At 44.7% G+C, this 22,567-nt stretch overlaps 1 protein-coding gene across 1 annotated transcript in view; it reads right to left on the reverse strand.

Annotated features, from left to right (window-relative positions):
- Positions 1 to 22,567, reverse strand: part of bmerb1 (bMERB domain containing 1) — a 67,814-nt gene that overhangs the window by 9,131 nt on the left and 36,116 nt on the right. Inside the window, exons 3-4 of the mRNA XM_041205775.1 lie at positions 5,881 to 5,995; positions 2,543 to 2,625 (exon numbers count right to left, since the gene is read on the reverse strand). Coding sequence (XP_041061709.1) covers positions 2,543 to 2,625; positions 5,881 to 5,995 — 198 coding nt within the window. The remainder of the gene's footprint in view (positions 1 to 2,542; positions 2,626 to 5,880; positions 5,996 to 22,567) is intronic.

Here is a 22,567-nt window from a genome sequence, read left to right on the forward strand (position 1 = left end):
AACACAGATTTAATGCTGATATTTTGAAACTGCCAATTTAAATCTATACAAAGTTCTACATATTTGTAGTGTTTAATATATTCCATTTACAGAATTAAAGTACAGGGCTCTCCACCCTACCCCGCCCCCACCTTTCAGGGCAGCAGCTGCATGCACGGACTCCCTGAAAAGGTGTTAATGCTGCGTTGATCAGTTCCTTCAATGATGAGTTGAATGAGTATATAAGGTAAAATAGAATGGGATGTTAAAGAGTTAGAGGTTACAGGCTCAAGTAGGCAAATGTTCCTTAGGAGATGTTTCTTATGCTGTTAGGTCAGGGCATGGAAGGTGTTGTATTTGAAGGCAAGCAAACTATGATTGAAGTGCGAGGACCAAAGAATATTCAAGAGTTTTGTGTGATTATTTTTGAGGATCAGGGACTATGTATGTAGAAATTTCCCCAGGAGATGAAATAGCTGGGTTGGAGTTCAAGACAGTGTACATTGGACCTTGTCTAGATCGGCAGCAGGCTCGATAGGCTAAATGAGATCTTCTCCTTCCATTTCTTTGATGTTTTTACTTTCAAAATGTTATTCGGTTTTCAAAACATAAGAAATAGGAACAGGAGTAGACCGTTCGGTTCCTTGAGCTGCTCCACCATTTTGTATGATCATAGCTGATCTTCTACCTCAACTTCACTTTTCCACCTGCTCCCTAAATCCCTTGATTCCCTGAGAGATCAAAAATCTATTGATGTCAGTCTTAAATATACTTAATGATGGAGCATCCACCCTCCAGGGTAGATCATTCTAAAGATTCACACGACCGTGCATGAAGAAATCTCACCTCATCTCAGCCCTAAATGATTGACCCCTTATCCAGAGGCTGTACCCCCATGTTCTAGATTCCCCAGCCAGGGGAAATAACCTCTCAGTCCACCCCATCAAGCCCCTTCAGAATCTAGTATGTTTCAATTAGGTCATTTCTTATTCTTCCAAACTCTGGACAGTATAGGCCCAATTTATTCAGCCTCACATCACAGGACAACCCTCTCATCCCAGAAACCAATCTAGTGAACCTTCACTGCACTGCCTCCAAGGCCAGTATGTTCTTTCCAAGACAGGGAGATCAAAACGCCGTACGATGCTCCTGGTCTGATATCACCAAATCCTTGTACAATTGTAGCAAAACTTCCTTTTTCTAGTACTCCAATCCCCTTGCAATAAAGGCCAAAATGCCATTTGCCTTCCTAGCTGTAACTGCATGCCACATTTGTGTTTCCTTTTATGAGTATACCCAAGGCTCTTCAGACACAAACATTTTAAAAATTCCTGCCTTTTAAAAGACATTGTTTTTCCATTTTTACTACCAAAGTGAACAACCTCACATTTCCCCATTATACTCCATCTGCCACCTTGTTGCCCACTTAGTTAACCTGTCTATATCTCTTTGGACCCTCTTTGTGTCCTCCTCACAGCTTACATTCCCACCTAATTTTATATCATTAGCAAACTTAGGTATATTACTCTTGGTCTCTTCCTTTAAGTCATTAATATAGACTGTAAATAGCTGAGGCCCCAGCATTGATCCTTGTGGCACTTCAATAGTTATAGCTTGTCAATTTGAAAGTGCCCCATTTATCCCGACTCTTTGTTTTCTGTCTGTTAACCAATTCTCCATCCATGCTAATATATTACCATCAATTCCAGGAGCCCTTATCTTGCATATTAACCTTTTGTGTGACCCCATAGAGAATGTTTTTGGAAATCCAAGTATAGTACATCTACTCAGGAGGTCTTGTGGTACTCAGGATGGCGTCCCTACCTCTGGGACAGAAGCTCCGGGTTCAAGTTGCACTCCAGGACTTGATGGCCACAGAAGGTGTGTTCATAATGTGGCCAAACAGGTTGATTATCAGCTTGTAAATCCGTCCAATACCCCTAATGGAAGGCGGTAGGAGTGGGAGCGTTTCCTGGTTAGCAGAAGGCAATGGCAAACCACTGCAGTATTTTGCCAAGCATAATCAAGGACCAATCCAATGGAAGCCCATGATCACCAACAAACTCTTAGGGTATGGTACCTGAAGGAGGAGGAGTACATCTACCGGTTCCCCTTTATCTACCCTACTAAGTACATTCTCAAAAAACTAATAAATTTGTCAAACATGATTTCCATGTTAACTTTGTCTAAACTTACTATTATTTTCTAAGTGCTTTGTTAAGACTTCCTAATAATAGACTCCAACACTCTTTCCGATCTGGCTAACTGGCCGGTAGTTGCCAGTTTTCTCACTCCCTCCTTTCTTGGATAGCAATGCTACATTTCCTAACTTCCAACCTCTTGGGACTATTCAAGAATTTAAGGGATTTTGGAAAATTATCTGTGCATTCACTATCATATCTCTACAGCTACCTGTCTTAGCAGCCTAGGATGTAGATCATCAGGTCCTGGGGATTTTTTAGATTTTCTCCAGTACTTTTTCTCTGCTGATAGTAATTATCTGAAGTTCCTCACTCTTATTAGCCTCTTTATTAATACAAGTAAAGTACTTGTCATCACTTACCTGCAGGTGCTTTAGTTACATTTTTCAGTGGTCTTAACTTAGATTGGACAAATTCTTCCATTTCCTTGTCCTCTTCTCTTTCCCTGTAGAAAGTGAGTCATTTTTACCCCTCACACAACATATACGAATGTGTTTTAGTTGGTTTGTGGTGAATTTCTACATTCATTAAGACGTGGAACATCAGTGACAGTAAATGGAACAGGGTTTACTGTTCGTACCCTGTATCAGCATAAAAGCAAAATACTGCGGATGCTGGAAATCTGAAATAAAAACGGAAAATGCTGGAAGAACTCAGCAGATCTGACAGCATCCGTGGAGTGAGAAACAGAGTTAATATTTCAAGTCCGTATGACTCTTCCTCAGGGCCCTCTGAAGAAGGGTCACGCAGGCTCGAAACGTTAACTCTGCTTCTCCCTGTATCAGCATCCTCAGCTAGGTATTGCACGGTTTCAATGCAGGGCAACATGTCAACCTGAGCATGGGTTTTAACCCTGAGCTTAACTGAGCACCATACTTAGAAGCTGGCAGATCGTAGATTAACCTGAAACTTACCAGCCGTTGATTAAACTTTACATTTCATTCTCAAAACAGTTATCGTGCATTACTTGAGAATAGTAAACATTGTCTCAACTCTCTATTCACTTTTTGGAAGCTTGCAGTGCTCAAAAATGACAAAGGTGTTATGATAATACAGGACACTGCATCCAGCACTCTGCATTTTCAGCAATCTGCACTGTCCTAATAATGTACCCTTCCCCCAGCAGGCAACCCTTTAATACATAGCAAAGGATATTATTTACATTTTAACTTTCATCTCTATTTTCTTAAAGTCCCTTTTCCCAAACTTTCCCTTTGTATTCATTGTCAGTTCAAAGTACGCTGTTCTAGACATTCTTTTGCTCCTATATCTCAACCATGTCAAATCAAGAATCACTGCATCCTCTTACATCATGAGGCATGGGGTCCTATATTTTGTGTCAAGGCATCATGTTTAAAAATGAACATTCTTTGTATCTTTTAAGCTGTGTTTGATTTGCTGCTCTGAATGAGTTTGAGGGATGCATTTTTTGAAAGCTAGATCTGATGCTGACTTTGTCACAGTCCGCTGAACTCACTGTAGGCACAGGGAGGCCAGAAATTCCATTAGCCAGCCAGCAATGAACGTCTACATCGCCATCAAATTTACAGTGAAGGTTAGTGTAGGACCTAGTGAAGCACCTTGTTATTTTTGATCTTCCAAATAGAAATAATTGTAAATAATAGAATTCACTGTACACAATTTGCAACTTCACTAAAAAAAATCAATAAATGTCTCTAGTGGTTTATAATGTAAGTCATTTTCTGAGTATGTTAATTGTTGCACTGACTGAAGAAGAGGAAACCTTGTGGCAGCACATTAAATCCCTGCTCAAAGTACAGTGACCAGATTTCAGCTCTCGGTGTGAGCCCTGGGTTTCCTATGGGTGTTATCAAGGCATACTCCTGGTCGCAGGCATAAGGAGAGTAATCGGGTGGTCAGAGGGGTGGTCGGGTGGTCAGAGGGCGTAATTAGTTTGGGGAGGCTCTCAGGTTGGGTCAGGTGGGTAGTCTGGTGGTTTGGGGCTGGTTGAGTAGTTGTGGAGGGTGTTCGGGTTGGGACAGGAGGGTAGTCGGATTGGAGGGGTAATCGTATAGTTGGGGGAGTAGTTGGGTCTGGCTGCGGGAGTGTAGGCGGGTCTGCTCTTTGGTGTAGTCAAGTGGTCAGAGGTTAGTCAGGTCGCAGGGTAGTCGAGGGGTCATGGGGGTTGATTGGGAGTGTCAGCTGTGTATTAGACTAGGTTTTAATCCGTCTAACATATCCAGGCAAGTCCCCCAGATCTGTTCCAAGTCGCCAACTCTGCCTCCAAGTCAGAGACATTCACAGAGGGTCCCAGGGAACAGGGGAAGTTTAAACTTCCTGGGCAATTCCCATGTAGATCCGTGTGTCAGGACTTCCCCAGGGTCCTGCGTGCATCTTAGGTCATATGTCCAGTCTCTGGAAGATTTGGCCCATTCTAGAGTAACAACCCAAAACATTGCAGTCTGTAACACGGGGCAGGATTTTCCAGGGTGCAGTGATCCCTGTACCCCCACCATCCCACCACCCCCCTCAACTAAAAAGTTGGTTGGAAGCCCGCCCACAAAAAAGCCGCTGCCCCGCAGCTATTTTACGCTCAGTGGGCATGAATTGCCCCATCTGGGGAGGGCGCCTGCCTTGGAGAGCTGCCAACCAATCCGATTGGCTAGCTATAGTCCCAGCAGCGCCAGTATCGAGCGGTGGCCACTCCCCAAAGAATAAGAGGTTATTGGAGGCCCGACTGAAGTTAAGTCGGGGGGGGGGGGGGTGTGGTGGCGAGGAGGTTGGGAAGGTGGTGGTAGGCCACGCACTACCCTTTGAGCCCTCTCCCTGTCTTCAAACGCGCCATCGGGTCCCTAAAGTCAGCCCGTGAGGTTTAGCCATTCAACTGGTTTTCTCAATTTTAAAGAAAGATATTTGAAACAAATTCAACTTATAACAACTCGTCAATTACCCATATGGCCAGCAGTCTCCAAAAAACACTACTGCCATTGTCAATAAAGCTACAGGAATAAATTCTGTTGCAAATTTTTATCATATTGCAAATGATTAATGGAGATTCTGGGGTATGTCTACAATCTTTCAATTGTACACCAAGTGTGGTATATGACAATATCTTTCTGTTGCATATCCCACTGAGATAAACTCACTGTCGATTCTGGTTGCAGGAGTGTAGGCGGGTCTGCCACTTTTGAACTTCTTTACACCTCCCCAGCAGAGAGGACAATCTAACAAAGTGCTCAGAGCTTACAATATACTATACCAACTTAACATGAGTTGGAGATAAAATACTTACCAGACCACAGCTAGAAAAATTCAAATATTTGTTTTGGATAGAAATGTTCAAACCTGCATTTTTCAGAAGTGATACATATTTGATTAATAAAATTTAAAATCAGAAACCCCACCCCCCCAAAGTGAAATGAACAACAAGAGGCCTAAACTGTCCACACACATGAATATAATGCTTCAGGTTGTAAAGAGGAACTTTTCTTTGCACTGCAGCTTATGCTGGTACTCTATCTAAATTTGGTAACAACACCATGAGGTTGAAGTCACAGATCCCATTGCTCAATGTTCATGAACTGTTAAAATACATGACATTATTTGAGAAGGACTGAATCTCTTTTTTTCCCTCCTTTACGAGTTAAGAACCTATGTCCCCACAAAAGGTGATGAAAGCAAACAGATAGAAAACAAATCATAAATAAATAAGGTACTCTGTCAGCATCCAACTTTTTACCTTAGTCTCTCCACCTCTGCATCTTCCACCAGAAAGTCCCTTTTCTCTACTAATTTCTGGATTTTCTGGATCAGTATATCCTCTTTTTGCTTGTCTTCTTTGTATTTTTCCTTTTCTGTCATAAATATTGATCAGAAAGTGAAGTTAAGACCATGTCACTATCTTCAACACAGACTTATAGTTACAGCGAGGAAATAAATATAAATCCAAAACTGACTACTACTCTAAAGCTGATGCAGTAATTTACTTCCTTCCACAGCCATGATTTCCAATTTTACCACCCACACAATTGGTCTGTCACAGATCCCTGATTGTAATTCTGGTTGGGTTTCAGGCAGAGTTGGAAAGTAACTTGCAGCTCCAGGAGTGAGGCCTGAGGTTACAGGTTTCATTTTTAAAAAATTATTCACGGGATGTGGGCTTCGCTGGCTGGGCCAGCATTTATTGCCCATCCCTAGTTGCCCTTGAGAAGGTGGTGGTGAGCTGCCTTCTTGAACCACTGCAATCCCTGTGGTGTAGGTACACCCACAGTGCTGTTAGGGAGGGAGCTCCTGGATTTTGACCCAGCGACAGTGAAGGAACAGCAATATATTTCCAAGCCAGGATGGTGAGTGGCCTGGAGGGGAACTTCCAGGTGGTGGTGTTCAAATGTGTTTGCTGCCCCCTTGTCCTTCTAGATGGTTGTGGGTTTGGAAGGTGCTGTCAAAGAAGCCTTGGTGAATTCCTACAGTGCATCTTGTAGATGGTACACACTGCTGCTACTGTATGTCAATGGTAGGGGAGTGAATGTTTGTGGATGTGATGCCAATCAAGCGGGTTGCTTTGTCCTGGATGGTGTCAAGCTTCTCGAGTGTTGTGGGAGCTGCACTCATCCAGGCAAGTGGGGAGTATTCCATCACACTCCTGACGTGTGCCTTGTAGATGGTGGACAGGCTTTGGGGAGTCAGGAAGTAAATTACTCGCCGCAGCATTCCTAGCCTCTGACTTGCTCTTGTAGCCACAGTATTTATATGGCTAGTCCAGTTCAGTTTCTGGTCAAAGGTAACCCCCAGCATGTTGAGAGTGGGGAATTCAGCGATGGTAATACCTTTTAATGTCAAGGGGCGATGGTTAGATTCTCTCTTGTTGGAGATGGTCATTGCCTGGCACTTGTGTGGCATGAATGTTACTTGCCACTTGTTAGTCCAAGCCTGGATATTGTCCAGGTCTTGCTGCATTTGGACATGGACTGCTTCAGGATCTGAGGAGTCGCGAATGGTGCTGAACATTGTGCAATCGTCAGCGAACATCCCCACTTCTGACCTTTATGATGGAAGGAAGGTCATTGACGAAGCAGCTGAAGGTGGTTAGGCTGAGGACAGCCCATCAGCCAACTTTCAGCCCGCAGCAGGTGGAAAGTTGCGAAAAATTGCACGGTCTTGAGGGCACCGGCCAATGCGAGGTAGGCGGTGGAATCAGCCGCACCATCTCAGGGTGGCCTCCGGCTGAGGCAGGGGTAGGGAAGGCAAGTCGAGGACAGGAGAAAGCTTCACTTTCCTTGTGAGGTCCAGAGCAGAACTCACGCTTCTCCTAGCCCCTCAAAGGATAGCCAACAACTTCTGTTTTCTGCCTCTTCTTCTTCCTAATAGCTCCTGACTGTTTTTCACCTGGTGGTGGGAAAGCATTGGAAGCTTCCCTGCGCAGGCTTCAGTTAAAATTGCAGTTGGGCGCTGATGAAGTCATCAAGGTGCAGCGTGCAGATGTAAAGAAGGACCCCGCCAACTTTGGACACGTTTTCCCGCCTGTTTGGTTGGGCAGTTTCCACTCAGTTAAAATCACCCCCAAAGTCACACTGAAGAGCTAATGGCAACACACTTCTTGTTAGGGTTGCCAACTGTGATTAAATGTATTCCCGGAGGTTTTACGACATGACCTGCCCCCACACACTCCAGCCATTAGTTGGCCAGCACATCCATCCTTGTATAATAAAACCAAAATACCGTGGATGCTGGAAATCTGAAATAAAAACAGAAAATGCTGGAAAAACTCAGCAGAGCTGGCAGCATCTTGGAGAGAGAAACAGAGTTAATGTTTCAAGTCCATATGACCCTTCTTCGGAACCCTATCCATGTGATGCGCTACCTTCACGGACATCCATCCCCATCATGTACTGTCTTCCTACGCCAATTGGAAAGCAAAAAGACTCATTACCCAATTGGATGATGCTTGACCGTCAGCCAAACAGCCTTTTTTTTTAAACCCCCATTTCAATATTTTTATATGTGGTAAACAGAAATGTTCAAAGAAATTTTTTTTTTTAAATCTTTTTTAATGTCCCAATGATTTTTCTCCAGGGTTGCACATAGCAATGTCCTGGAGATTGATCTTCAATTCCTGGAGACTCCAGGCCAGTCCTGGAGGGTTGGCAATCCTATTTCTTGTAGTCATTAAAAGCAGAGTCTCTCATTGAGTTATCCACTTAAATAGAGGAAATGAATTACTGCATCAGTTTTAGCACAAAGCATGCAATAGTGAATCAGCAGCACAGTTTGCACTCACCCGATTTCTCTTCTGCACCGATTTCGTGTAAGTCACATACAAAACCAGTTGTCTATCAGCTATCGCTTATTGTGCGCTAGAGCCTAAGACCATTTTCACCCCCATAGTCTTAGCAAATGTCTTTAACCAGGCAATTTCCCTACTGATCTCTAACATTCAGAAGCATTCCCTGATATTTGTGTTAAGATTTAGACCACAGACAGCAATACATGAAAACCTACTGGGAAACTATTCATAAATGAATGTAAATAGCATTTGGGGAAAATGATGGTGCAGTGGTAATGTCACTGGATGAGCAACCAGAGGCCCAGGCTAATGCTTTGAGTCATGGATTCAAATCTCATCACAGTAGCTGGTGTAATTTTAATTCAATTAATAAATCTGGCATTATAAAGCTAATCTCAGTAATGGTGACTATGAAACTATCATCGATTGTTGTAAAAACCCATCTGGTTCACTAATGTCCTTTAGGGAAGAAAATCTGTCATCCTCACCTGGTCTGGCGTACATGTGACTCCAGACCCACAGCGATGTGGTTGACTCTTAATTTCCCTCTGAAATGGCCTAGCAATCCACTCAGTTCAAGGGCAACAAACGCTGGCCTTGCCAGTGACACCCACAAAAATGATTGCCACTTTTCTCTACTCTTATTACCTGATATTTTTTCCTCGATGGAATTAGTTGCAATAGTTACTGCCCTATCTGCCTCAAAACTGCTGGGTTAACAGCAATATGCAACTTCTGTATAAAATGTGAAACGTTCTCAGAACAGTTACGGTACGTGGTACCACAATTAGCACAGCCAATGTCAGCTTGTTAAGATTAAATTACCTAAAATAATTACATTTTACTTCCTTCGGAGGGATATTAATTGTTCTAAATACAATTAAGTTCATCATTTGACAATAACGGGTACTGCAAGACAAGTGTTAGACCATAAGACATAGGAGCAGAAATTAGGCCAATCGGCCCATCAAGTCTGCTCTGCCATTCAATCATGGCTGATAAGTTTCTCAACCCCATTCTCCAGCCTTCTCCCCGTAACCTTTGATCCCCTTACTAATCATGAACCTATCTATCTCGGTCTTAAATACACTCACTGACCTGGCCTCCACAGCCTTCTGTGGCAATGAATTCCATAGATTCACCACTCTCTGGCTAAAGAAGTTTCTCCTCATCTTTGTTCTAAAAGGTCTTCCCCTTACTCTGAGGCTGTGCCCTCGGGTCCTAGTCTCTCCTACTAGTGGAAACATCTTCCCTACGTCCACTCTATCCAGGCCTTTCAGTATTCTGTAAGTTTCAATCAGATCCCCCCTCATCCTTCTAAACTCCATTGAGTATAGACCAAGAGTCCTCAAACGTTCCTCATATGTTAAGCCTTTCATTCCTGGGATCATTCTCGTGAACCTCCTCTGGACTCTCTCCAGGGCCTGAACATCCTTCCTGAGATACGGGGCCCAAAATTGCTCACAATATTCTAAATGTGGTCTGACCAGAGCCTTATAAAGCCTTTGCAATGTTGTTTCAATTAAATTTGGATATTAAAGAACAAGATTACAATCAAAACAATCTCGCTTAATTTTGTAACAAAATGACTGCAGTTCATATACTATCATTGACCTTTCCCTGTTAAAATGAAAGGACAGTGTCATCATTTATGGAGAAGGGAAGTCACCCTACAGCATTGAATTTGATGAATCCAATGACAGAAGGGAAGAACTTGAATTTATATAGCACCTTTCATGACCTCAGGATGTCCCAAAGGGCTTACAACAAATGAAGTACTTATAATATAGTGACTTACAGAGTAGAGCTTGGAGTGGTTATAGCCCACACAGATGTGCCATAAACACCTCTTAATCCTTCATAATAATAGCCAGCTCCATGTTTGATGAAATCTGTCATCGTATTATGAGCTGGAATGCCACCTACCAACTGCAGTGAAATCCATCAACATCTAGAGTACGTTCACAGAACAAGTTCCAGACCATCAGATGTGTGATTTTCTGTCGTGAGGGAAAGGCAGCAGCAGTCTGAAATGGGCCCTTGTCCCTCTGGCAACCCATTTGCCAATCCTCATTTCATTTGAGAACAAACGTACAATGCAACGATGTAAACGGAATTAAAAATCATGTTATTTGTGAAATATGCCATCGCAGTGAAAATAATGTACAGCTCACCCACTCACTTAATTCATTTCCTTTCATCTGTCTGTAAACAAAAGGTCCAGCAAGCTGCTTTCCTGAGAACTGTGCCTCCATAACATATATTAAAAATAGAACATTTGATTTATTAAGGGTTTGTATTTTTATTTAAAGTTGCTGAGCGTTTGGTGAGATCATTTTGCCCTGTTGCCTCTTGCAAGCACTAACTGCTCTCACTTCTTTGGCAGCTTTGATATATGTGATAGAGGTTGATTGAATTATAGCTAGAGCTGCATGTAGCTCAGGCACATGAGCATTTTAATAAGGTCAATGCCTGCGCAACTTAATACAGCAAAGTTTTTTGTCAACCTTACTCCACTTTGATTCTTTTGCTGTCTAAAATATTTGCCATAATTTAGCCTTAGGTGTATATATTTATGTATGGTTGACTGTTTCAGCAGCTGCCTCCAGTCAATCAGAAAGCCTGCAGCTGGCAATACCCAAAGCATCAGTGACAATAAATATATTTACAATGGAGAGTCAAGTACATCAAGTGGTCACATATATCAACATCCTTAGGCCGCAGAGGGAAAGGAAATGTATTGAGCTTAATTATAATTGTTATAATTAAGAACGGATATACATTTTGGACGAAACATTTTTTGGGTGCACTCAGAGCGCCAAAATGGTGTCCGGGCACATGCACAAACTTGCGAGGTGAATCATGCCAGACACCATCTTGTTACAGGCATTAGCGCACATGCAGCGAACACCCATCAGAAACATGCAGAACCGACAATTTGTGACACCAACCAGCAACGCTAATTTGATGCCAGCGGGTGCCATTTTGAAGCTCAATGCTCCAGCTAATGTCCTGGGCTTAACCTTGCACAGCTAATCATGAAGGCCAGCAGTAGGGAGCACCCAACAGCAGCACTAAAGAAAGGGATTATCAGGTTAGTGGTTGGTAGAGTTCGTCTGACTGTTGCTACAATTCTACAAGCGTCTGGTGCTTTTCGTACTCGTTTCAAGTTACAGATGTCTCCACAGAGTGGCAGGGTCAGCTGCTGAAGGAGTATTTGCTGACTTCAAGGCTTCTGCACAAACCAATTGCTCCCAGATAATAAAAAAAGAAAATGCTGGAAAAACTCAGCAGGTCTGGCTTCTCTAAAGAGCAGCTCTTTAGTTCTGAAGAAAAGTCATACAGACCTGAAACATTAACTCTGTTTCTCTCTCCACCAGATGCTGCCAGACCTGCTGAGTTTTTCCAGCATTTTCTGTTTTTATTTCAGATTTCCAGCAGCCGCAGTACTTTGCGTCTATACCCGTTGCTCCCAGACATGGGTGCAGCCATTCCCCTTGGAATACCCAGGAGAATAAAGACAAGGTGCCTTCCTGTGGTGTTGCTACACCTTCCCTCGTCACTATTCCATGCAGCCTCTGGCTCAGGCATTGAAGATCTTCAAGGGCACGTGGCTCTGCTCGTAGGGGGCATTCAACAGGATGTTTCGTCATTTGGGATACCTCTCCGTAGTCACAGTCAGCAGAATTCATTTGGCTGTACCCTACTTCTGCAGAAGGGCGTTGCAACAGCTCACACCATTCCAGAGGCAGCTGAGACATCTGGTGGGAGAGATTCCCTTGGGTCATTAGGCCTTTGCTCTGTAGATGTGTGGAGCTATCAGCAAGCCAGCAGCCATGGGGATTGCAGAGCAAAACAAGCTATCGGGAAAAGGAGAAGGAGGAGAGAACAAAGGGCCCTCAGAGGAAGCTCATACCTGCCCAGGATGAGCAAAGAGAAATTCTCCCACCTGAACCTTGGTGAAGAACAGTGGGCTGAATTTTACAGGCTACCCATGGGCAGGAAAGCAAGTGGGTGGAGGGTGACCCCTGTACAAGGACACTGTGCCATCATCAGCCTGCCTGCCACCTTCCCTCATGCCCCATGATCATAGGGGGAGGTGGTGGCATGGTGGTATTATCACTGGACTGGTATTCCAGAGACCCAGGGGAATGCTCTACAGACCCAGGTTCAAATCCCACCTTGGCAGATGGCGCCATTTGAATTCAACAAAATTCTGGATTGCTGTAAATAACCTATCTGGTTCACTAATGTCCTTTAGGGAAGGACAAATCCACAGCAATTGCCAACGATGCCCACATCCCATGAATTAAAAAAAATACGTTGAGGGCAGTGGCATCAGGTGGGACCCCTACCTGTGAACTGTGTGATGCCCTTAAGTGGACAATTAATGCCCAAAATGAACTCTGTCCCAAGCTAGAACTGGGGATATTTGCAATCTCGAGTCAGCCATTTACAGCACAGAAAGAGACCCATGGCCCATGCTGGCTCTCCATGGAGCAATCGAGTCACTCCCATTTTCCCCCTCGATCCCCTTGGCCCTGCAGGTTAATTTCCTTCAAGTGTCCATCCAATTTCCTGATTGGAATAATGTTCCTACTTCCACCCCCAACATAGACAGCGAGTTCCATTGTGTAAAAAAAAATTCCTCCTCTCATTCCCCCCGACATGTCTTGCCCAAAACTTTAAATCTCTTTGTCTTGTGTCCATGACATCTTTGTCAATCTCGCCTGAGAACCCACCTATCTCTGATCAACTATTTCGCTCTACCTGCTCCTCAACCACCCCCTCCCCCCCCCCGACCCCCTCCTCCACCTCTGTCAACAATATAAAACCCATCACATTTCTACCTCTCTTCAGCTCTGAAGAAGAGTCATACGGACTCGAAACGTTAACTCTGTTTCTCTGTCCACACATGCTGCCAGACCTGCTGAGTTTTACCAGCATCTTTCTTTCGATTTCAGCTCTAGAGGAGCCTTGCAGCGCTCAGCACAGCAGATATCAAGATTTATGGTGATATGCTGCCTACTGCACCATTTTGCCATCTTGAGGAGAGCAGCATGAGGAAGAAAGGAGGAAGAGAAAGGGACAAGCTAGACAACCTCCTTATGGCCGGGCTGTCCATGAAGAATTCATCCGAGCATGATACCAGTAACTACAACCCGACTCCTCATTCACCAACAGTCCTGCACCTTTACCTTCCCTCTGTCACTGACCGTCACGTTGTCCACTTGGCTGTAATGCAAAAACAAAAATTCGCCACAAAATAAACATTCCAAACTAAATTTATAAATTAAATCATGTCATTTTGCACACACAAGTCAATTAATCGCCCTTGTGCATTCCATTAGTGCTTGTCCTCTGTGAGCCTTTGGCCATCCTGCTGCTCCTACACAGTGCCACCCCAGGGGCTGGCGGAAGACTATGGACTTTCAGTGGAGGAAGCTGCAGATGACCTTGGAGCTAGAACGACCTCGGGGAGCTCTGGACTTGGTGCTTGGCGTGGGTTGGCAGCAGTCTGGGCTGGCTGGCTGACAGGTAAACAGCAGAGTGGCAGGGGTGGGCAAATGAATGCTCTCATCCTGCGAGCTCTTGCTGCATGGAGGCACTGTCACATCCCCCTGGGTGGTGCCCCAGGAATCCTCTTGGAGGACAGATCGCTGGACCTGCTGAGACCCTGCACGCTTGCCTTGCATACCCGGTAATCCACAGCTGTGATAGCAGCACACTGAGCTCGCCCGGCAGTGAGCTGACCTTGAATGACAGCAACATTCAGATATCCGGTGGTCGCTGCTTGTGCTGCAATGGAAGCTGGGACATCAGCTGCATCATGGTTGGATCCACAAGTGAGCAAATGGGAATTGGTCACCGCTCCTTTGCTGGAAAGGACACACTCCAAGTTCTGCACAAAACCCTGTGCCAAATTGGTGCTCGACATTGACATTGACTGTAGGCTGATAGGCTTCCCAATGTACCCATGTATTAGTATTTGTCCATGCACTGCCCAAAGTGCTCATCTGAGTCCGGTGCAGCTCAGGTGTGACCTTGCCCTCCATTGAGCTGCCACTTCCACTACCCTTGCCCTCCCCTCACAACCCCAAACCTGGCTGCAGCTCAGTTGTACCTAATGTCTCACCACGTGCAGAACTTGCCTCTAATCCTCTAAGATACAGGGTAGTGTCAGCATCTGATGAAAGCAAAGTAGTTCAGCTGCTGGAAATCTGAAGTAAAAACAGAAAATGCTGGAAAAACTCAGCAGGTCTGGCAGCATCTGTGGAGAGAGAAACAGGGTTAACGTTTTGAGTCCGTGTGACTCTTCTTCAGAGCTCTGGACTTGAAATGTTAACTCTGTTTCTCTCTCCATAGGCGCCACCAAAGCTGCTGAGTTTTTCCAGCATTTTTTTATTTTTCTTATATTAGTGTCAGTATCTGGCTGTTTGCTGAGATCAGTGAATTCAGCAGGCAGCACTAAGTTGCCTTTCTTGCTGTGTTGCAGTCAAAGAACCAGGAGAAATTTATCATTTGTCTCTAAGTTCGAACTGTGGTCGCTATGAGCAATAATCTAAATATTATGTAGACTTGATTTTGCTTTTTGACTCTTCCTCTGTTTCAAATTCTGTGAAAATGCCATCGCTGCGAGAAAGACTCCTTGTCGTTCGAGTAAGTCCCAGCTGAAATGATGTAATTGTCTTCAGCGGGTCCTCTCGTGCCTGAAGAGTCCAGTGCAGGGTCATCATGGACCGTCCACAGAATTGGCAGTTCATGTAGTCGTTGTTGGTGCTTTGGGGGGAACTCCCTGCAGCTGCTCCGCCTCTGACCTTCCTCTGGGCATGTCAGATGTCGCAAGGTTGGCATCGATGATCCTCAAAACATACTGCATCAGACTTCACTTGTGTACCTGCAACGCCTCCTTCACTTCTCAGTGCTCAGTGGCTGGGGTTTGCTCAGCCAAATCAGTAGAGGTGAACTCGACGATCAAATATCTCTGGGACTTCTGTAACCCTTAAAGGCAGAGATTGAACGTTGAAACACCAATTCATCTGCTTGCAAATAATTTACCAAGTTACTAATGGCTACAGTTTCTAAAGTAAACGTAGCTTGTTATGTCAGAGAAAATGACAATAAATATTACTGGTCCCAGGCTAATCAGTGAAGAACTAGCATCATCTAAGTGGTTTGAGATGGAGCCTGTTTCACAGGATTTTCACTCCTTCCTGAACTAATTCAGAAATTTATGCTGCAGGGTGTGGGTGTGGGGTGAGGGGGGTGGGGAGGGCGGGGTGTGGGGGTGGGGTGGGGGGGCGGGGTGGGGTGTGAGGGTGGGGGGTGCGTGGTGGGGTGTGGGGGTGGGGTGGGGGGGTGGGGTGTGGGGGTGGGGGGGGGCGGGGTGGGGTGTGGGGGTGGGGTGTGGGGGTAGGGTGGGGGGGTGGGATGTGGGGGTGGGGTGGGGGGGCAGGGTGGGGTGGGGGGATGGGGTGCAGTGTGGGGGTGGGGCGCGGTGTAGGGGCAGGGTGGGAGTCGGGGTGCAGTGTGGGGGGTGCGGGGTGCGGTGCAGTGTGGGGGGGCAGGGTGCGGTGTGGGGGTGGGGTGTGGGGGTGGGGTGGGGGGGCAGTGTGGGGGGGGCGGGGTGCGGTGTGGGGTGCAGTGTGGGGGTGGGGCGCGGTGTAGGGAGTGTGGTGGGGGATGCGGTGTGGGAGTGCGGTGTGGAGGGGCGGGGTGTGGTGTGGTGCGGTGCTGGGGGCGGGGTGGGGTGCGGTGTGGGGGGGCGGGGTGCAGTGTGGGGGGGTGGGGTGCAGTTGGGTGGAGTGCGTGGATGTTCCTGGTCTCCTCCCCTCAACCAAAGACCCAGTGGTGAAGTCACTTTGGAAAGCGGGATTGGTGGTATCCCAGCCTCTCCCAGCCTCTCCTCCACATGAATTCTCACTCAGTATATTATCAGCAACAAATAAACAGCTCCCATGGCACAGTTAGCTCTCCTGCCTCTGAGCCAGTAGGTTCCAGGTTCAAAGTCCAGCTCCAAGACTTGAAGGTGGCCAGGCAAGAAGCATTTACAATGCAGCCTATCAGGTTGTTAAACAGCCAGTGAATCCTTCTAATGCTCCACACTGTGCCCAAGAGGAAATGAATGTGATGACTTACAAAGCAAACAAGCAACATATACACCTGCACAATGTCATATCTGGCTGATAACCAATCTGAGGGAGATAGCTTGTCATTTAGAGAATGGCAAAGGAAGAATGGATGAGACTTCCCCTTGAAGACCACCAGCCTGCAACCCCACTCCTGCTGTGGAGCATCGTCAATGCTATCAAATGGATGGAGAACAGAATTCTTATACAGTACACTTCCCTTTTTAAATTATATCTACGTGCAATAGCACTCCAGCTACCCCTCTAAACTGAATATTTTGTATCTCGATGTAGATGTCTGTTTAGACTAACTGGACGTGCCTAGGGTTACCAACTGTGATTAAATGTATTCCTTGGGTTTTCATCACATGACTCACCCCCCCCCGCTCCAGCCATTAGTCAGCCAACACATCCATCCCTGTGACGTACTGTCTTCCTACACCAATCGAAAGCAAAAAGATTCATTACCCAATTGGATGATGCTTGACTGTCAGCCAAACAGCCTTTTTGTTCCTATTTTCAACATTTTTATATCTGGTAAAGAGAAATATTCAAAGAAAATGACCGGAAAAATCAATCTAATGTCCCGGTGAGTTTTCTCCAGGGTTGCACACAGCAATGTCCTGGAGATTGATCTTCAATTCCTGGAGACTCCAGGCCAATCTTGGAGGGTTGGCAACCCTAGATGCGCCTGCCCAGCTTGAGGTCTAACTCTGTTCGTGAGGCATTGTGTACCATTATGTGTTGTAGCTTCACATTCCTGTTCACATGAAGCCTGATAACATCAACCCTCCCCCTCCTCCCCCCTTCATGCTTCCTAGCCGATTGGGTCAAATGGCTTGTTTCTGTGCTTTACTTCTACATAAGATTTGAATTTCTTCCTTGAGGCTTTCACACACATGTTTTATTTTCCCCTCTGATACTAGTGAAGGATTGTTAAGGATGATTCCTTGAACTGCCACACCTACTGAGAAGCAGTACTCACAGTGACTGTTGAGCAGGAAATCAGATGACTACAGATTTATTTTCTGTCCATTTAAATGAAAGGGTGGAAAACCAGGTACTGTTCCTCAGTGGAAATACCTGATTAAAGATCATCCCGAGTGGCTACGCCTTTAGTTTAAGTAACATAGCCAATGGAACTATTCATTTTAATGTCATTGGTGTATAATTATAACTCATTCCTGAAGTGAGCTTTTGGGCCCTGTGTTAGCTTTATTGGAATTGAGTTCATAGAGTGATTACGGCACAGAAGGAGGCCATTCAGCCCATCCAATCCAGTCAGTCCCATTCCCTCACTCTATCTCTGTAGCCTTGAGAGTTTATTTCCCTGAAGTGGTCACCCAATTTCCTTTCAAATCAGTTTTGCTAACTTTCTAGCTTGGCACTGATGGGACAGTGATTGTCTCATTATTAGTCTCATTATTACTTCTCATTATTAGTCTCATTATTACTTCTCATTATTAGTCTCATTATTACTTCTTGTTATTAGTCTCATTATTACTTCTCATTATTAGTCTCATTATTACTTCTGTTGCACTTATTCATCTGAATGGAAATGGCAACAACTAGGAATTTTTAAATATTCATTCATGGGATGTGTGCGTCGCTGGCTAGCCCAGCATTTATTGCCCTTTTTCAAAGTAGCCTCTAGACAACAAGGGAAAAATAAAATCATATTGACAATAATATATCAAAAAATGAATAAAGCACATGGCTCATACAAGGTTTTTATTTAACCTCATTGGAAGGCCTGTTACTTTTACTGTGACATGGCTGCATCAACATTGGTGGCCTTCCAATTTATTTTTATTCTTTTTTTAGACATGAATTTACGTTTTACATAAACAGCTCAACATTTCCACTACTGCACATTGATTAAAGTATTTGAATCACTGAAGTGGAAAGTTTTAACAGATCTCTGGAAATCTGCAGAACCATTTTGTTAAATGTAGGTTTCCTAAGTTACATTTTCCAATACATTAATTCATCCATTTTCCATGACTTATTGCAGCACCACAAATACATGAGTTTCTTACACAACATGACCTTTTTCAAAAGCAAATATTACATTTTGAAATGACCTTTCTCAAGGTTCCAAAGCGATAGCCATCTGGAAGGCAACTACTGTCAAAATCTATTACAGTCCCCTAATATTACTGCTTATTTAACTGTTTCTCCACAGATACTGCCAGACCTGCTGAGTATTTGCAGCATTTTCAGTTTTTAGTACCACAAGGCTTTGACCACAAGGTAGCAATATCTTTACAGATGAGGAAGATCATTTAGTCCGTAAAAATTCATTCATCCAGAGAGAGTCTAACATTCATCCATCATATTATTCATTGATTCTTAAATAATTCTAGGGTTTCTGTCTTCACTACGCTATCCAGAATCTTCCTGCACATGTTGATCCCTCTGTCTGTGAATAATTTTTCCCCGAAATCCCTCCTACGATTCCCTTTTACAGGTTTCCCTTGTTCAACTGCCATTTTGACTTAAGATAGCTCACCAATCTATTTGTCGCAGAGGCATCTGTCCACGACAGTATTGTTAGAAGTAACCACTGTGCAGTCTTTGTGGAGACCAGGTCCCATCTTCACACTAAGGATAACCTCCATCATGTGTACCATCTACAAGATGCACCACGGTAACTCACCAACCCGATCCTGGGACAGCACTTTTCAAATCGCTATTTCTGCCAGCTAGAAGGACAAGGGCAGCAGATAGACAGGAACACCACCACCTGGAAGTTCCCCTCCAAGTCACTCACCATCCTGACTTGGAAATATATCTCCGTTCCTTCACTGTCGCTGGGTCAAAATCCTGGAACTCCTTCCCTAACAGCACTGTGGGTGTACCTACACCACAAGGACCGCAGCGGTTCAAGAAGACAGCTCACCACCACCTTCTCAAGGGCAATTAGGGATGGGCATTAAATGCTGGGCCCAGCCAGTGATGCCCACATCTCATGAAAGAATAACTGAAAAAAAAATTCCAGGTTAACTTTCTTTGTAGCCTTAACAATCTTATATATCTCTATAAGCTCATCTCTGAGTCACTTCTTTTCAAAGCTGAGAAGCCAAAGTCCAGCCAGTCTCTCCTCATAACTCAGGCTGCAGAAACCAGAGCTCAGCCTTGTGGCTTTTTTCTGGACTGCGTCCAGCACTTGAACATTGCTCTTGTTTCTTGGTGACCAGAACTGGATGCGGTATCCATGGTGCAGTCTGACAACAACATTATGAAGTTTGGTCAATACCTCCTCTGACTCATATTTTACAGTGTTGACTATGTAGTTCAACCCCAATCAGCTTTGTTGATTGCTGCTATATGTTGGTTGGACTTTTAGCATTGAGTTTACTAAGACTCCTGAGTCTCTTTCAATTTCAGCCAGTTCGACACCATCACCGTTCATGGAGTATGTGTGACATCTACTTTTTCTTCATATTGTGGAGCACATCATACTTAATTTACACTAAATTTCACCTCCTATTGTACTGCCCGCTTGCACATTGTGTCTAAATCCTTCTGTAATTTCTGAGCTGGCTCTTCCAACTCCACTATCCCTCTAGTTTGATATCAATGTCAAATTGACTACTTGGCATGAATGCTCCCAGCACTCCTGAATGAGCCCACTTAATCCTTCCCCCACAGTTTGACATAACTCTTCTCACAAGTATGCATTATTTCCTACCCTCCTTCAGTTTGGTACCCATTCCCATGGTGACCCTGAATACCCACAGCTTTGAGCTCAATGAACAGCCTCTCGTATGGAACTTTGCCAAAAGTCTTTTGGAAGTTGAGGCCAACCATGTCATTGGGATTACCACACTCCACTTAGGCTCTCAATCTGCCCTAGAAGTCAAAGACCAAATCAAGATAAGCATTGCCTTTCATCACTTCCTGGACACTGTGAGTGAAGATGTAATCACATACTAGGTGACTAATCAACATGGTTTTCCCCATTATATACAATTGATTGAAGACTTCCAGCAAAATAACTTTTCCATTCTCTTTCAATTTCTTAATAAAGTAAATCACCCCATCATTAATGCTGACCCAGTGCTCCACAGATTAGTCCTAGTTAAGGTTGGATTTTATAGTTTTAATGAATATCTGACCAAAGACATTTGTTATAGTTTTCGATTTTGCACAGGATCCATTTCTCAATTTGTGTTCTGTCTTTTCTAAAACGCTATATATCCATTAGATTCATTTCCATGCTCTGGATGTATCCATTTCTGAAAATCCCACTACAGTGTGGTTGTTGGCAGCTTCAGCAGCCTTTTCTTTATTCATTCACGGGATGTGGGCATCACTGGCTAGGCCAGCATTTATTGCCCATCCCTAATTGCCCTTGAGAAGATGGTGGTGAGCTGCCTTCTTGAACCGCTGCAGTCCCTATGGTGTAGGTACACCCACAGTGCTATTAGGGAGGGAGTTCCAGGATTTTGACCCAGCGACAGTGAAGCAATGGTGGTTATAGTTCCAAGTCAGGATGGTGATTGGCTTGGAGGGGAACTTCCAGGTGGTGGTGTTCCCATGTATCAGCTGCCCTTGTCCTTCTAGATGGTAGTGATCGTGAATTTGGAAGGTGTTGTCTAAGGAACCTTGGTGAGTTTCTGCAGTGCATCGTGTAGATAGTACACACTGCTGCTAATGTGCATTGGTGGTGGAGGGATTGACTGTTTGTGGATGGGGTACCAACCAAGCGGGGCTACTTTGTCCTGGATGGTGTCAAGCTTCTTGAGTGTTGTGGGAGCTGCACTCATCCAGGCAAGTGGGGAATATTCCATCACACTCCTGACTTGTGATGGTGGACAGGCTTTGGGGGTCAGGAGTGAGTTACTCACCACAGGATTCCTCGCCTCTAACCTGCTCTTGTAGTCACAGTATTTATATGGCTGGTTCAGTTTCTGGTCAATGCTAACCCCCACGACGTTGATGCCTCTAGTTCTAATGTTCACATATATACATCTTATTTATAGATTTGCCTCCTCACATGTGCCTCAGTGCCTGCTTGTTCCTGGGAGATGGTTTGAACCCTAATGCAGCTGTTGGGAAACTGAAAGGATTGGCTGCAACGTTGGCTTTACACTTTCGCCATTGTGCTCTCCACTGAAACTGACGGCCAGTAACATTGGGCAGTGTGCAAAAATAGCGTTGTACAGTACTGTGCTCAATCCTTTCTGGGAAGTTAGATTAATGTTACCCCCACCCCCCCACTAATCTATTGTTCATGTATATCTCCTTGAGTGAGAATTATTTTGTAATCACGTCTACAGTGAAAATGTGTTCTCTGCTCTCCTGTATGGTTGTGAAACTTGGAACCTGCCAAGAAAGGGAACTGGGTGTCTTTGATACCAGATGCCTTGGAAGGATTCTAGGCATACACTGGAGGGATGTTATACCCAACACTAAAGCTGAGAACATCCTCCACGTTCATCCATCACCTACAAAAGATGGCTCAACTCGCTTGGCCATGTCACTTGACTTTTACCATCGTGGCCCTGCCCACCAGGTCAAGCAGTTGGCTCCTACAGGACACTGAAGAAGACAGGAACCCAAGCTGAGCTGGTGCCAGACCGTCAGTAGAGATCTCCAGCTGATCAACAAATGCTGGAGTGATGTGAGAACATTGACCATGGATAGGAGAGAATGGATAGCTTTGCCTGCCTCATGTAGCTCTAGACACAGAAGCTGAGTCTTAAGAGAGTTAAGTTGCTGTACAAAAGCTTGTGCCAGCCTGTGTGTTTAGTTGGCAAAGCCATGTCTGAAATCACTCGCTGGCTTACAATGGGACTTCAGTTATCCTCACCCCATCATTCGCAATGTTTATTATCCACGGGAATCTTCATGGAAAATGGGAGGCCAGTGGGAGTTGTGGCTTCCATCTCAGGATTCCTGTCAGCAAGATCAACTGGTTCTCAAGAGCTTATTAAATCAGCTAACCTGCTGGCTCACAGCTATTCCCCCTGCTCCATCCACCCACTATACAGTTCCCTCCCACTCCA

Source organism: Carcharodon carcharias, chromosome 15 (genome assembly GCF_017639515.1).
Source record: "Carcharodon carcharias isolate sCarCar2 chromosome 15, sCarCar2.pri, whole genome shotgun sequence".
Lineage (NCBI taxonomy): Eukaryota > Metazoa > Chordata > Chondrichthyes > Lamniformes > Lamnidae > Carcharodon > Carcharodon carcharias.